Below are 17,182 nucleotides of genomic sequence, written 5' to 3' on the forward strand. Positions count from 1 at the left end.
TGGGGGTTGGGGGGGAGTGGAGTGGGGGAGGGGGGGTGGGGGGGAGTGGAGTGGGGGAGGGGGGAGTGCGGGCGGGGGAGGGGGGGGTGGGGGGGAGTGGAGTGGGGGAGGGGGGAGTGGGGGCGGGGGAGGGGGGAGGGGGGGGAGTGGGGGTGGGGGGAGGGAGGGGGGGGGAGTGGGGGTGGGGGAGGGAGGGAGGGGGGAGTGGGTGGGGGAGGGGGGTGGGGGAGGGGGAGGTGGGGAGGGGGGAGTGGAGGGAGGGGGAGGGGAGTGGGAGGGGGAGGGGAATGGAGGGGCGGGAGGGGAGGGGGGGTGAGGGTGGGGATGAGGGGGTGGGCGAGGGTGGGTGAGTGTGGGTGAGTGGGGTGGACAAGGGTGGGTGGTGGAGGGGGGGTGGGAGAGGGTGGAAGGAGGGGTGAGGGGGGGTGGGAGAGGGTGGAAGGAGGGGTGAGGGGGTGGTGGGAGAGGGTGGAAGGAGGGGTGAGGGTGGATGGGGAGGGGAGTGAGTGAGGGTGGTGAGGGGTGGGTGGGTGGAGTGGGAGTGAGGGGGGATGGGGAGTGGGGGAGGAGGGAGGGTAGTGTTGGGGGGATACATGTAGAGGATGTGTACAGGGTGCTTGGGGATGTTCGTGGGGGAGGGGGGGGTGCTGGGGATGTTTGTGGGCTGGGGAGGGGGCGGGTGCTGGGGATGTTTGTGGGCTGGGGAGGGGGCGGGTGCTGGGGATGTTGTGGGGGGGCGGGGTTGCTGGGGATGTTTGTGGGCCGCCGGCGCCAGCGCCAGGGTGGGGTGCTGGAGATGTTTGTGGGCCGGGGTGGGGGGGCGGGTGCTGGGGATGTTTGTGGGCTGGGGTGGGGGGCGGATGCTGGGGATGTTTGTGGGCCGGGGTCGGGGGGGGGGGTAAGGTTAAACCAAATCAACCAACTCAAATGAACTCAGGGGACAAAGTAAAATGTGATTATTGTGGACTGCAATGCACACCAGCCCCTGCGCAGAAGTGGGGGTTAGGAATGTTTGTGGGTGGGGTGGGGGGTGTTTGGGATGTTCGTGGAGGGGGTGTTGGGGATGTTTGTTGGGGGGAGGAGTTTGTCTTTTAGGGTGAACCAAATAAACCGACTCAAATAAACTCAGAGACGAAGTAAAAGGGGCAGCTCCTCAAAAGGAGAGGGCACAGCAGGAACTGAAACAAAGTGCAAAGGAAACTTAAAACATCAAATCAAAATGGGATTATTGGGGTCTATAATGCACCCCAGTCCCTGCACAGAAGTGGGTGTTGGGGATGTTTGTCAGGGGGGAGGGTTGGAAATGGTTGGGGGTGTGTGGGGGGGTGGTTGAGGGCTTATGGGGGAGTTGAGGGCATTTGTGTTAAGGTGTATTTGAAGGGGTAGGGGTGTGTTTGTGTTGGGGGGGAGTGTTTGAGTTGAGATGAGAGTGACTGCTCTTGATATCAATGCCATATTTGACTGTGGCACTAAGAAAGTCTAGTAAAACTGGAAGTCAGTGGGAATGTGGAAGAAACTCTCTGCTGGTTAGAGCTATATCTGACACAAAGGAAGACATTTATGGTTATTCAAGGTCAACCATCTCAGTTCTAGGACATCACTGCAGTAGTTCCTCAGGGGAGTTTGCCAGGCCCCACCATCTTTAGCTGCTTCAGCAATGACCTTCCTTCCACTGTTAGGTCAGAAGTGAGGATGTTTGCTGATGACTGCTCAGCACTGTTCTTGACTCTTCAGATACTAAAGCAGTTCATGTCCAAAGGCAACACCTTGACAATATCCAGGCTTGGGCTGATTCGTACCAGTAGCATTCGTACCACACAGGCAATGAACATCTCCAAAAAGGGAAAATCTAACCACTGCCCAATGACATTACCTTCACTGAATTCCCCCCCATCACTGAATTCCCCCCCATCACTGAATTCCCCCCCATCACTAGTGGGTCATTTGAATCATGTCTGAGGTGAAACATACCAATCTTTTCCCAGCCAAATTCAGAATGCAAAACTTATGATCCAGACATGTTTCATAAAACACTTTGGAGTTTCTGGCCTGAATTATAATAAATTAATGCTTTCATTCTTTTTTAGAACACTTTTCTGTGACTTAGTGCACTTGGTCGGTAGACAAGGGAAGTACCATTGAGGCTTTGGAAAGCATTAATAAAAATCCAAAGCAAGACTTCAGTCACATCCAGTGTAACTGGTTTTGAATCTACATCTTAGGCTGAAAGGATTATCCTACTTTTCTTTGGTACTGTTTTACTTGCAGGCAGTGTAACTCATACTGTTGGCTTATAAGTTAAATAACTTTTTCAGTATACAAAATATGGAATAAATTTCAATTTTCACTTGCCACCCATATATCCTTGTATATGATAACAATTATGTTCAGTCTAATGTATGAATATTTAGCATACAAACATTAAAAACTATCTTAAATATATCTATTAATTTTAGTGTTGAGAAATGGTTCTGCTACATTGATGACCTTCTGGCAGTGGATAATGTGCCACAAAACAGTTGCTGTAGGAAATTTGTTAAAGGGAAAACGATGATTTTGAAATTTGTCTGTGGGTTTGAAGTTTATGTGTGGCTGGCGGGGAGAGGGAGAATAGTTGGGGCGTGTGAATTCAGGGGTGTGAGATGGTATGAAATTTAAGAGGAGAATGGAGGAGAAAGGCAGCTGTGGTTGATAAATGGAAGAGGTTACTGATGGCCAGGAGTTTGATTGATGGGGTACAGAGAAAGATTAGCAGTAAAAGAAGAAGAACGTTACGGTTGCAAATAATTTGGTGAAGAAAACAAAAAAGGTGAAATGAAGTATTGGGAAAAGAGAGTAGATAAAGTGCTGCAAGGAGTGGTGTGGAGGAAAGATTTTGAAACTGCAAGCTTTGAATGAGAGAGTATTGGATGGGCTTCAGAGCTTGGGAAGAGATTTATTGATGTGGGGAAGGTATGGGTAGGACATGCAAGATATTAAAGCTGGTATTATCTAGATTAAGAAGGTTGACTGTAGAAATCTCAATGTCACATGGTCTTATCTTAACCTGAAACTTGAGTAGTTGAACCTCACTGGGGCTATCCAGATAAGGTGGCTTGGATGTCTAGCTGGTATATGTGTACTGCACTAATTTTATTAATTTGTAAATTTATATGTAGTTATCTTAAAATTAAATTGATATTCTTTGATTGAAGATGTAACTTTCTTTATCCAAGTGGCAAGAACAAACCTTTATCACTTGATCAATCAAATACAGATTTCTAATCAAACATTAAAAAAGGCTATTGAAAAATCTTACTGAGATGCTAGGTTATTTTATTTTTTATTAGCACTGTATATTCTGAGTTAAAAATAACAAATCATAGCATAGAGGAGACCATTCCATACGTTGTGCCTTTGACAGCTCTCTGAAATAGTTATCCAATGAGATTCACTTCCCCACTGTCCCAGTAGCCCTGAAAATGCTTCTGTTTCAAGAATTTTATCTAACTTCCTTTTAAAAGTTTCAGTACTATTAAATCTGCCTCCTCCACCCTTTCAGCAGTGCATTCCAGACCATTATAGTTTGCTATGTAAAAAAACAAAACTCATCTCCCTTCCATTATGAACATTGCATTTAATTCACGATAATGTTAGCACTGCTGCCTCAGCGCCAGGGACTTGGGTTCAATTCCTAGCTTATGTCACTGTCTGTGGAGTCTGCACGTTCTCCCCGTGTCTGCATGGATTTCCTCCCACAGTCCAAAAAAAGGACATGCTGGTTAGGTGCATTCGCCATGCTAAATTCCCCCTCAGTGTACCAGAATGGACTCTGGTGACTAGGGGATTTTAGCAGTAACTTCATTGCAGTATTGATGTAAGCCTAATTTGTGACAGTAATAAATAATTGTTACAGGTGCAAACTTAATTTTACTTATCCGTGTATTTTGTAAATCCGTTTGTTTTTGGATTTTAATATTTTTATCCCTTTCAATTAATTAAGTTTAATTTTGAGATATTCCTCTAAAAGATATTTCAGGAGGATTTTTTGTTTTGGAGCTTTCTACATTAAGGCTGTGAAATGTAAAAAAGGATGTTTCTTTTCTGTCATTAGGACGAAGAAAGTTGTAGATTATTCACAGTGTGGAGACCTTGATGATGGTGAGTTTTAAGTGAAGGTTCAAAAAGTTTGAAATACAGAAATTTTGGTCACAACAAAGCCATTCAGCCACGTGCCAGTTTGAGCTCCATGTTGGAACTGCCTACTGAAATCTCATTTTCACACTGTTTGTGGCCTTTTCTTCACCTATTTAATTCCAGTGAAAATGGATATGTATGCCATATTCCGATTGTGTAATTTTTCTTTTAGCTGCTTCCTGTATACTTCAAGTACTGATCCTGAGTTGATACCTATTTGTTCCTGATCTACTGGCTATACATTTTCACCAACCATCTCAAATTATTGCATCATTTTGAATACTTGGATTAGAACTCTAACCTTCCCTGTTCCAACAAACACATTTTTAAGAAGCATGTAGAAAGTGTTTAAAAATATAAACATATACTAAGAAATGGAAAGTCCAACCATCCATGAAGTCTGATTCTATCCATTGTTACTGTTTTTTGTCTAAGTCCCATATCAACTCCCATTAGAATTAAAAATCAGTGTTTTGCCATTTGTTTAGCTGAATCACCATTTCTTGGCTTAATGGCATTTGCTTTAATAACCTGTTAAATAAGCTCATGGTTTCCTTAACCTAGAATAATATTTCCTGTTTGAATGTGGAATAATCTATTAACCTTGAGATATGCAATGATAGTGATGTTTCTTAAGTGAAAAAATGCATGTATTTTGGAACAGTGAGTATTCCTCAGGACTAATACATGTGTGTTTGCAGATGAAGATTTTGCATGTGCAACAGCTCCTCCAAGTAAAAAGTCCCGTTTAACGCCGAAGAATCAGAAGCAAAAAAAGGAAACAAATATTAATTCTGGCAGCCAAGATGCAAAAGCCAAAAAGGAACAACCTAAGGAAAGGTAATGCTTGTTTGTAACATGAGAAAATCAGTGAGCACTGGTCATAATTGAGAGATCACCTGCAGCTCAGGTTTCCTCTAGTATTTAGCAAAAGTGCCACTTCTTCCTCATCCATCATTTTGTTTCCATCATACCTTGCAATAAATTCACCTGTTTACTGATCATTTCACAATTTTGCAGAATATTCTAAGTAAATACATGCACCGGTGGCACAGTGTTTAGCACTGCTACTTCACAGCATCAGGAAGCCAGGTTCGATTCCCAGCTCGGGTCACTGTCTGTGTGGAGTTTGCACATTCTCCTCGTGTCTGCATGGGTGCTCCAGTTTCCTCCCACTGTCCAAAGATGTGCAGGTTAGGTTGATTGGCCATGCTAAATTGACCCTAGGATCAGAGGGATTAGCAGGGTAAATATGTGGAGTTATGGGGATAGGGCCTGGGTGGGATTGTGGTTGGTGCAAACCCAATGAGCCAAATGGCTTTCTTCTGCACTGAAGGGATTGTGTGATTCTATTAAATAAATGTGAATAAACGCTAGTTTGTTATTGTCTGTCAGTTTGTATATTCTAATTCTTGTGAAATTTACTGCTCCTCAGATGACAAAGCACTAATAAGTGTGCTACCACTGAATGGAAAATTAGTCCCTGTTGATTTGTGCAAAAGTATTTATCGACACACCCAACTGGTGACATCAGCTTGCCCTTCCTCAGTGTCATGCTTTCATTGAAGTGTAATATTTCCTTTTGAGTGAGTGGTCAGTTCTTGGGGGTGCTTACCTCATTTTGACTTTGTTATCAACAATTTCTTTCAAAGATTTGGTTGATCTTTGCAACAAAATTTGAACCATTCATTTCTATTTTGGAGACTGTTGCTAACAAAGCAAAAACCTGAAGCAACTGAAAATATTTATCATAGCTACACTGTTAAATGGAGTGAGGAAGAAATAGAAAATACCAATAATGATTGGTATTGTTTAATTTGTGAAGATTTGGAGAAAATGTTTCTTTGTGTTGTTGAGCAATTATCGATAACATGCATGTCTGTGTGTACTTTCCCTTGTGCTTGGCATGTTAATATGGTTTGCTTTTGAATTTTTATCATTTTGACTCACTTGTCAGATTGCTTCACAATACAGATTGCCACTTGATGAAAAACTTTATCAAAGAAACCTAGAAGCTGCATTAGTCCTATCAGTGCAAGAGCCAACCAGTGAAGGTGAGGATTGACTTTTTTAATGAGGTGCAAGCCTTCAACGCTTTAGTAAATAACACAATTCTTATCCCAGTTGAATTCTTATCTTAAAATGTTTTATTGCATTTATTGTGTAATTGGGATGATGCAAGAAATAATTTTCCACACCATTAATAATAGGTATTTAGTACTTGTATTTTAAAGGTTACCAACACATTTACAGGTGGAAATGTTGTTAGGATTGAGACTCCCCATTTGCTTTTCATGTAAAAAGTATTTTATGACATGGACATTTAAAAGTTATTGGACTTTTTCACTGCGTGGGCTTGGTGAGTTACTTTCAAGGATGCATAATTCAACACAAGGTTGATCCATTATTTCTACTCTGACTAAAGCCTGCCTCCACGCAGTAAAAATTCTTATCCCGAGCTAGGGAAAATAACTAACAAGTATTATTATGCTCTACAACAAAGTCATAGATATAACCTCAGTATCTGGAGCGAGAGCTATACTGAGGTGACATGTCTGTAGGAAGGGCCTATCTGCGTGGAATTTGGAAAAAAACAGTAAATGGAAAAATACACAGATAAGAACTTGTTATAGAAAGAAATAGACCGCTCCCTGTGTTGCCTAGCAAATTGTAGGACAGCAAGTGCAAGCTTTATTCATGCAAAATTCCTAACGTTGTGTTAGGTAAGTGGAGGGAAATGCAATGATCTGAAGTACAATGCCAGAAATCAACTAGTTATGCGACTATACTTCTGAGACCAAAAGATCTGTTGGAGGCTGGCAAAGTATTTGGAACATGATCTCATTCCTGCCCACAAACAGGAAATTGAAATGAGCCTGAAAAGTACTGAGGAATTTTGCTGACTTCATTGGTTCTTAAAATGTTGCTCAAAGTTATCTGAGTACGTGTCTGAGACCTTCTGAAGACCTGTAGAGAAAGCAGACAGGAATGGGCTATAATTTATAATAGACATGGCTTCATATGAAATTACAGAATATTGTAAGACTTGGAGGAATCCCACTTAGAATATTTTATCTGATTTTCATAGGGTTTTGTTGCGTGTGTTACAACAGTGACTACAGTTTCAAAAAAAATTTAATTGGCTGTGAAGTATAGTATGTGTCTCAAACTTAGTTGTCCAAAAAACCATAATTGTCTGAAAACCAGACATTTTTAGAATATGCTATGCATCAACTTTAATTGCATAAAATAGAAAAAATGTGCCTGGATAATTTGGATAGGCGCTGCATTGGCATGGTGTGGTACCTGACTAGTGCCACATTTTGAGCAATCCTTAACAACAACAACAACCACCACCACACACACACACACACACACACACACACACACACACACACCTTCCGACAGGATCTGAAATCTGGCGCATCCTCGGCCCCAAGTTACTGGTTTTGAGACACTACCTGTACTTTGGGATAGCATTTGGAAGTGAAAGGTAAATGTAAGCACAAATGCAAGTTACTAGTGACCCAGATGATTACTATAAAGAAGCTAAGAGCTGTGGGAGTATAAGACAATGACTGTTGTAATCCATAACCAATATTTTACCACAGGTTTAGGTAAGATTTCTGGTGAAACTAAAGGGCCATCAGTTCGACCAAGACAAAGGAGAGCAGCAGCTGGAGCTGTATCAAAACAGAAGCAAATTCTCCTTGATGAGAAAGGTAGTGATGGTGAATGTGAAGAGGATTCTGCAGATGAAAAAGACTATGTGGCAGGTGAGTAGTTGGTAACTAATAATTGCAAAATCATTATTGCCTATACCAAGTAAATGTTTGCATTAAATGTAGAAGAACTGATAATGTAGAACTATTTTCTCCTTCAACAAATTTATAGTAATGTCTGGTAACAGAAGCAGTCTGGTGCTTTACTCCTATTAAGTGAATATTTGAGTTTAACACATCAGTAGCCCCAATTATAATGTTTTCACATATTAAGTGAACAGATGATACATTTTTATTTGCATAATTGAGAATATACAAGTGCTATTTTGTTTTTATTCCAATTCAATCCAATCAAGTCCAATTCGGAGTCTCAACAAGTTGAGACATTCCCGATCCCCAAGCTGACAAGATAGGGCTCTCACCTTCTGTCTTGGGCTTGATCTACATGATCCAAGCTGATTGGAGTAGGCATAGCTCCTCCTCCAAAGCTTGATCTCATTTGCATCTTAGCCAAAAGGCCAAGATGCATCTTTAAAAATTGCTTCAAAAGAAGCTAAAATGCAACCCAATGATTTCAATCAAACACAGCATGTCAATACTACACTTGATCTTAGCCAAAAGTAAAATTCACATATTAATTTGCATTTCATTCAAAGGTATTCACTTGTTTAGTAGGAGTTGATATTTCTGATGGTATTTGTTTTTAGTACACAAAAATGAGGTGAACATTTTGCCTGTGATGATGACTTTGGTCCTTGATAATTTTCTATGTACAATTCCAAACAAACTGTTGATTTTACATGTGAGATAAACATAATAATGAATAAGTACATTCCAAAGTATAAGATGAGACCAGGCAATCTGGCTTGCCTAGTGTATCCCTTTCAGAAGACCTTGTACAGTCTACGTTACTGTGTTCCATGCAACCAAACTGGTTTGCAGATTGTATATAATCACAGGCATAACCTCTAAGACAAAGCTATGTAAATTGAACTGTAAGACAGCAAAATTCCACCAAATGTACCAATCTACATTATTTAATTTCAAACAGTTTCATTTTACATAAACCGCACTGTAGTCCATTTGGTGTTTAATCATGTCCAAAGTCATTCTTGGTATTCAGTCTGGATTTTAACCAGATGTTCACGTTTTTTTTAGGGATTAACTAAGGCAGCTTTAACAGCCTTACCATGCTGACTTTATTTGCACTTATTAGATTAATCAAAACTTGTAAGTTTTAACTTGTGTATTGACTTAAGAGGAACAAGTACCCTTCAGTATTTGACAGTAGGAATTGTATCTGTGGGATTTTGATCATGGTGAATCCTTAGATCTGAGAGTAGACAATTCTTCACTTTCCATTCATTAAGTAATTTTAGCTCATGCACAAAAGACAAGACATCTAATTTTGCTGATGATGCACGTTAGCTGTGAGGAAGAATGTAAAAGGGCAGGGGCAGGCTGGTAAAGTAGGTGGGTAAGTGAAACATACAGTTTAGTACAGTGAAATCTGAAGCTTTAAATTTCAGAGAAAGCAGCAATATTGAGAGTAGGCCATAAATGGCAGAATGTTTTGAATGGAGCAATCAAAGTCTTCTGAGTGAAAACATTTCAATCTTCAAACATGAGACTGCGGATAGAATGAGATGGTAGATAGGGTTCTGGATTTTGTATAAAGAGGCATTTGCATTTTAAAGCTAAGGAAAGTGATGCTAAATGTGTACATTAATCAATGTTGTTTTGAGATCCACATTAAAGTAAGGATATTGGAACCATGAAAGAGCACAGTGAAGACTCATGGGAATGGCATCTGGAATTAGAGGTTCTAGTTGTGAACTTTGGCTAGGCCAGCATTCATTGCCTATCCCTAATTGCCTTTGAGAAGATGCCAGGTCCCACACTCTGACTTTCTCAGCAATCTCCTGCATCGCATTGCTGAAGTCAACACACCTACACATCTTTGGGAGGAAACTGGAGCATCCAGTGGAAACCCACACAGATGGGGAGAATGTGCAAACTCCACACAGTCACCCAAGAGCACAATACTTAGCTGGAGGAAGAGCCTCAGTGGTTGGAGGATTGTGATGTTTCTCTGGAGACAGGTTTCCTATTGGCTCCCCTGTTTGCTCCAGTGGGAAGGGAGGTCTTGCTCCAGGAAATTGTAGATAATAGCAGCAACTTGCTGTGTGAACCTCAGGCATTGGTGTTCAGATATGTTCAGAAAGCAGATTCACTGCCTTTAGACTCTGGGTTGGGGGCTCTTGCCGCCTTCCAGCTCAATATCCGTGTCCATCCCTTCTGTGCTGCAGAGGGGCATGTGGCTAAGAAGACTGCAATTAGTGCTAGTGTTGCTTTTATTGCTGCAGGAACAGTTGATATTAGTGTGGTCTCTGCTTTTGACCCTCAGCAGAGGTGGAACAGCAGAGGGAAGTACAGCATAAAGATAGATGAGGTACATTCCAAGAAGTTGACAATCACCATTAAGCAAGTATTCTTGTAAGAGGAGAAATGCTCTCAATAGCCATGGCTTGAGCTCTTTAGTGTCTGTTTCATTCAAGACCATCGTGTACTTGTCTCAATGACCCTACTAAGTTCAGGAAAAATGTACCATGGCTGGGAAATTCACCGTTCGGGATAAAGCACCTCATAATTGATTTCTTAATAATGGTGTTTAAATCATTTAAAAGCATTTTTGCGGGCTTTTTGTATCTACCGCTTTAAGAATTCTAAGGGAGTGGATAGCAGGGAGTTGTGGGGGAGCAGGCTTTAAAACAGTGCCAGGTTTGAAAGGAGGCCTCGTGTAGACAGCGGGCAGCGGAGTGAGAGGGAAGCAGAGTGAGCTTTTAGGGCTTAGGAGCAAAAGGGCTGGGGAGAAAAAGGGCCAGGTAAATTTGTGTTGAAATTTTCAATACTACTACAGTGAATAATGGAGGGGCATGTGATGTGTTGTTTCTGTATGATGTGGGAGCTGGTGGACCCCAGGGTCCTTCCCAGTGACCATGTCTGCAGTAAGTGCAGGCGAATCGTGTAAATAGGACTGTAGACAGGGCTTTAAACTAATTAGGGGAGGGGAGGGTGCGAGGGTAGGTGACATTACGGGGCCTAAGGTTAAAGAGAGGGTACAGGTAAGGGAAGAGGCCGAGGATGTCCCAATAATAAAGGGAGTAGGGGGCGTGAGTATGGTTGGTGGCGTTCTGGCAAATAGGGTCCAGGTGAAGGCTGGGATGAAGGCACTTTATCTGAATGCATGAAGCATTCGGAATAAAGTGGATGAGCTGGTGGCGCAGATCAGCACAAATGGATATGATCTCGTGGCCATTACAGAGACGTGGCTGCAAGGTGACAGGGACTGGGAGCTGAATGTCCAGGGGTATCAAGTGTTTAGGAAGGATAGGCGGGAGGAAAAAGGGGAGGGCGTAGCTCTGCTGATTAAGGATAGCATCAGGGTGGTAGCAAGGGATGATATAGGAACCAAAGAGCAGAAAGTGGAATCGTTGTGGGTGGAGATTAGGAACAGCAAAGGGAGGAAGACGCTGGTGGGTGTCGTCTATAGGCCCCCGAATAATGATCTGGAGGTGGGTGGGCTGTTAACGCGCAAATAACTGCGGCGTGCAGGAATGGAACGGCGATAATTATGGGGGATATCAATCTACATATTGATTGGTCGACCCATGTTGGACGCGGTGGGCTCGAGGAGGAGTTCTTGGAATGCTGCCGGGATAGTTTCCTCGAACAGTGTGTGTTGGAGCCGACAAGGGAGCGAGCTATCTTGGATCTCGTGTTACGTAATGAGGTGGGTAGAATTAGGGAGCTTGTGGTGAAGGATCCTCTTGGGAAGAGTGATCATTGTATGGTGGAGTTTCTGATGCAGATGGAGGAGGAGAAAGTGGGTTCCCGGACATGTGTCCTTTGTTTGAACAGAGGGGAGTACGATAGGCTGAGAGAGGAATTGGCGAATGTTGATTGGGGGAGCGCGTTGGAAGGTAGGTCTGCTGAGGAACAGTGGAGGATCTTTAAGGAGATCTTTCTTGGTGCTCAGCAGAAATTTATTCCGATGGTTAAAAAGGATCGTAGGAGGAGAGATAATCAGCCGTGGATAACGAAGGAGGTAAAGGAAAGTGTTAAATTAAAAGCGGAGGCGTTTAGAGTAGCTAAGAGTAGTGGGTGAGAAGAGGATTGGGAGAGGTTTAAATGTCAACAAAGATTGACAAAGAAGTTGATAAAGAAGGGTAGGAGAAACTATGAAGCTGGGCTAGCGCTTAATATAAAAAAGGATAGCAAGAGTTTTTATAAATATATAAAAAGGAAGAGGCTGGCTAGGGTGAACGTTGGACCCTTAGAGGATGAGAGGGGGGACTTAGTGGTAGGGGATGGGGAAATGGCTGAGGTCTTGAATAACCTTTTTGTTTCGGTCTTCACGGAGGAGGACGTGAATAATTTGCCGGGTGTTAGCGATGGAAAGGTGGTAGGACTGGAGGGTCTCAATGACATTATTGTTACTAGAGAGGCGGTGCTCGACGGACTGGAGGGACTGATTGTGGACAAGTCCCCAGGACTGGATGGAATGCATCCGAGGGTTCTGAAAGAAATGGCGGAGGTGATAGTGGATGCCTTGGTGGTTATTCTCCAAACGTCGCTGGATTCCGGGGAAGTGCCAGAAGATTGGAAAACGGCTAATGTTACGCCGTTGTTTAAGAAGGGTGGCAGGCAAAAGGCAGGAAATTATAGGCCGGTTAGTTTAACGTCTGTTGTAGGTAAAATGTTAGAATCCGTCATCAAGGAGGAAATAGCGAGGCATCTTGAGGGGAATTGCTTGATAGAGCAGACGCAGCATGGTTTCGTTAAGGGGAAGTCATGTCTGACAAATTTATTGGAGTTCTATGAGGATGTGTCTAGGGCGGTGGATAGAGGAGAGCCGGTGGATGTGGTCTTTCTTGATTTTCAGAAGGCATTTGACAAGGTACCTCACAAGAGGTTATTGCAGAAGGTAAGGGGGCATGGAGTTGGGGGTAGGGTGTTAGCGTGGATAGAGGATTGGTTGTCAAATAGGAGGCAGAGAGTGGGGTTAATGGGTGCTATTCGGATTGGCGGTTGGTGACTGGTGGAGTGCCCCAGCGGTCGGTGCTGGGGCCTCAGCTATTTACCATTTATATAGATGATCTGGAGGAGGGAACCGAGTGTATGGTGTCGAAATTTGCTGATGACACCAAGATTGGTGGAACGGCAAACTGCGCGGAGGGTGTGGAGAGTCTGCAGAAGGATCTAGATAGGCTGGGCGAATGGGCCAGGAACTAGCAAATGGAATTTAATGTTGGCAAGTGCGAGGTGGTCCACTTTGGTAGGAAGGACTATTACTTAAGTGGCGAAAAACTGCAGCAGGCGACGGTGCAGAGGGACCTCGAGGTCCTTGTGCATGAGTCGCAAAAACCCAGCCTGCAGGTGCAGCAGGTGGTCAGGAAGGCTAATGGGATGCTGGCCTTCATAGCGAGGGTGATTGAATATAAAAGTAGGGAGGTCTTGCTGCAGCTGTATAGGGCATTGGTGAGGCCGCAGCTGGAGTACTGTGTGCAGTTTTGGTTACCGCACTTTCGCAAGGATATTTTGGCCTTGGAGGGAGTGCAGAGGAGGTTTACTAGGCTGATACCGGAGTTGAGGGGGTTGAGCTATGAGGAGAGGCTGAATAAACTAGGCTTGTACTCGTTAGAGTTTAGAAGAATGAGGGGAGATCTCATTGAGACATATAAGATGATGAATGGGATGGATAGGATAGAGGCGGAGAGACTCTTCCCGCTCAGAAAGGACAGTAGGACTAGGGGGCACAGTCTCAAGATAAAGGGGGGGTGGTTTAGAACGGAGTTGAGGAGGAACTTCTTCACTCAAAGGGTGGTGAATCTCTGGAATTCTCTGCCCGTTGAAGTGGTGGAGGCTACCTCGCTAAATATTTTTAAGATGCGGGTTGATGGGTTTTTGATAAGTGAGGGGATTAAGGGTTATGGGGAGAGGGCGGGAATGTGGAACTGAGCCATGACAGATCAGCCATGATCTTATTGAATGGCGGGGCAGGCTCAAAGGGCTAGATGGCCTACTCCTGCTCCTATTTCTTATGTTCTTATGTGACCATCTCCACCCTGGAGCAGACCATTAGAGGATAGGATCACATTGGGACCCCAACCTGATATTAATTTCATCTCCTAACTCATCTCTAATGGGTAGAGAAAATTCTGCCCTAAGCATTTTTGTGAAACAAATACTGTGGGAATAATATATGTAAACTTGTCCTTTTGTTACCTTTTTATTATTTAAAGTGGTGTATGGGATTCAACTTGTTATGGGGATGAAATTTTTCTTAATGAAAAAAGCACTGATGTGTCCAATTCATGCTAGCAAAATCACATTCTGAATGGAAGAATGGAAACTGAAAGACCTGCAGGGAAATGGAATTTAAGAGTCAGAGCTAATCATAGTATCTTTCTGTGACAGTTTCTATGCTTATTTATATGACTAGTGAATTCAGCAAGCTTAATTGAATCATAGAATCAAACGGTGCAGAAGAGAACCTTCGGTGCACCGAGTCTGCACCACCATACCGGAAACATCTGCTTCCCACTTCATTTACCTGCATTTGGCCCGTAGCCTTGAATGTTATAATGTGCCAAGTGCTCATACAGAACATTTTAAAGAATGTGAGGTAACTCACCCCTACCACCCTCCCAGGCAATACATTCCAGATTGTTCCCCCCACCCCAAACTTCTTGCCCCTCACCTTGAACTTGTGTGTCCTCATGACTGACCCTTCAACTAAGGCAACAGCTGCTCCTTATCCACTCTGCCCATGCCCCTCATAATCTTGTCCAACTTTTGTTCCTCAGTTTTCTCTGTTCCAACGGAAACAACCCAACCTCTCTTCATAACTGTTCCATCCCAGGCAACATCCTGGTGAAGTTCCTCTGCACCCCCTCCAGTGTAATCACTTCCTTCCTATAATGTGGTGATCAGAATTGCACACAGTACTTTAGCTGTGGCCTCACCAAAATTCTAAACAACTCCAACGTGACTTCCCTGCTTTTGTAATAAATGCAAGTGTCACTTATGCCTTTTTCACTACCCTATTGACATGCCTTCCACCTTCGGAGATCTATGGAAAAATGCACCAATGTTCCTTTGTTCCACAGCACTTCGTAGTGTCATGTCGTTCATTGGATACTTCCCTGTCAAGTTACTCTTTCAAAGTGTATAATCTCACACTTTTCAGTGTTAAATTCTGCCACTTATCTGCCCATTTGACCATTCTATCTGCATATATTTAGAGCTCAAGACAATCGGCCTAACTATTGACCACCTAGCCAATCTTTGTGTCTTCTGCAAACTTACTAATCCAAAAAGCCCCCACCCACCCTCCGTAGTCATATGTATTGTTTATATAAATGATGAGTAGGGGACCCAGCACAGATCTTTGTGCCGTGCTGCTAGACACTGGCTTCCAATCATTGAAGCAGCCTTTTGTCATCACCTTCTGTCTCCTAAAACTGAGCCAGTTTTAAATCCATTTTTATCAAATTATCTTATATTCCATATGCAGTTACCTTCTTTAGAAATCTCCAAGGTGGGACCTTATCAAAAGCTTTACTGAAATTTATATAAACTACAACAACTACGCTACCTCATCTAGACACTTGGTCGTCACCTCAAAATATTCAATCAAATTTGTCAGGCATGACCTCCCTGTAATGAAGTCATGCTGACTGTCCTTGATCAAGCTTTAACTCCCAAATGGAGGTAGATAATCTCCTTCAGAATTTTCTCCAAGTTTCCCGACCACTGACGTGAGATTCATTGGTCTGTAGTTTCTTGACTTGTCTCTACAATTGTTCTTGAATAACGGAGCCACATTAGCTGTTCTCCAGTCCTCTGTGACTTCCCCCAATATCCAAGCACTAACTTAAATTATTTTTTTCAACCCATCCACCAACTTTAACTTGCTACATTTTTCCAGCATTTTATGGTTTTACCTTAAATTCACTCACTCCACCACCACACAGTGGCAGTAGTGTATACCATCTACAGTTGCACTGTAACAACTCACCAAAGCTCTTCCGGTACTTCCTAAAGACACAATTTCTACCACTTAAAAGAACAAGGACAAAGAGCATGAGAACACCACAACCTGCAAGTTTTTCTCCAAGCCATACAGCATCCTAAATTAGAACTATATCATCTTTCTTTCATTGTCACTGGATCAAAATCCTGGGACACCCTCCTGAACAGCATTGTGGATGTACCTACACTGCAGTCTGGTGCACCAATTATTAAGGGAACTAGTCAATTTCCGAAACCACCAATTATGATTCAAGAAGGTATCTCACCACCATCTTCTCAAGTGCAATTAGGGGTGCGCAATAAAGGTTTCAACCTAGCCAGCAACAACATTGGCCTGACTCATCCTGAAACTGTAAAATCCCACCTAAGGTCAATGAGGCTTCCCGTCAACTGCCCCTTGCCCGCTCCGATTCCTGTGGCGGCAAATTTCCAGCCCGTGTCCATGAAAATATATAAATTATAAGTGATTTACTTACACTGATGTTCAATGACTAGCTAATCATTTAGTATCATAACTTGGAATAATAGAAAAGTTGTTTTTATGAATATTTGAACTACAACACACAAGCTAAGTAACGTGAAGAGCTTAAACATAGGTAGGGATGGCTACTTAAAACCACTTTTGCCCTTATCGACTATATATGATAATTAGATGTTTAAAGTGCAATATTTTACCTTAATGCCTCACCTCATTGCTTTCAGTTAGGAAGTGATTTCCGGTTAAGATCACTTTTTTAAAAAATGATATTAGGTCAGATATCTGCTGTTATCCCACTAATTGTCAAACTCTTGTTATATGTATGTTGACCACTGTAAAACATTGAAATTAATTTAGTGTGAAAGCTACTTTCTAAATATGTCAACAATTGTATTTCTAAAGAAAGATTGCACAATATTTTGGGATGAGGACAATAAATTATTTTTGGCTTGCTCCAGCTCAACGTCTAATTGCTTATTGTTACTTATTTGGTTAAATTAACTTAAATTGTTAAATCTGGGTATATGTTTAATGACAGTTGCTATCTAACATCCTGGAAAACCATTTAAGCATAAGTCTAAATAAAGATACAATCAATCCGCTTCTGAGCATGTCTGTCTGCACGTACTGGGTATTTATAGAGAGTGAGGGGAAGGTCATTAAAGTGTTGCTGGAAGCAAAACCATGCCATAAACTCAGCCAATAGACT

General features: G+C 42.6%; 1 protein-coding gene across 1 annotated transcript in view; it reads left to right on the top strand.

Moving 5' to 3' along the window:
* The window catches only part of LOC145355595 (RAD51-associated protein 1-like), a 40,108-nt gene that overhangs the window by 545 nt on the left and 22,381 nt on the right, over positions 1-17,182 (top strand). The window contains exons 2-5 of the mRNA XM_080207845.1: positions 4,094-4,140; positions 4,878-5,016; positions 6,151-6,230; positions 7,788-7,952. Of these exons, the coding sequence (XP_080063971.1) occupies positions 4,094-4,140; positions 4,878-5,016; positions 6,151-6,230; positions 7,788-7,952 (431 nt within the window). The remainder of the gene's footprint in view (positions 1-4,093; positions 4,141-4,877; positions 5,017-6,150; positions 6,231-7,787; positions 7,953-17,182) is intronic.

This window comes from Carcharhinus amblyrhynchos, chromosome 19 (assembly GCF_965287045.1).
Source record: "Carcharhinus amblyrhynchos chromosome 19, sCarAmb.v2.hapA, whole genome shotgun sequence".
In the NCBI taxonomy this organism is placed as follows: Eukaryota; Metazoa; Chordata; class Chondrichthyes; order Carcharhiniformes; family Carcharhinidae; genus Carcharhinus; species Carcharhinus amblyrhynchos.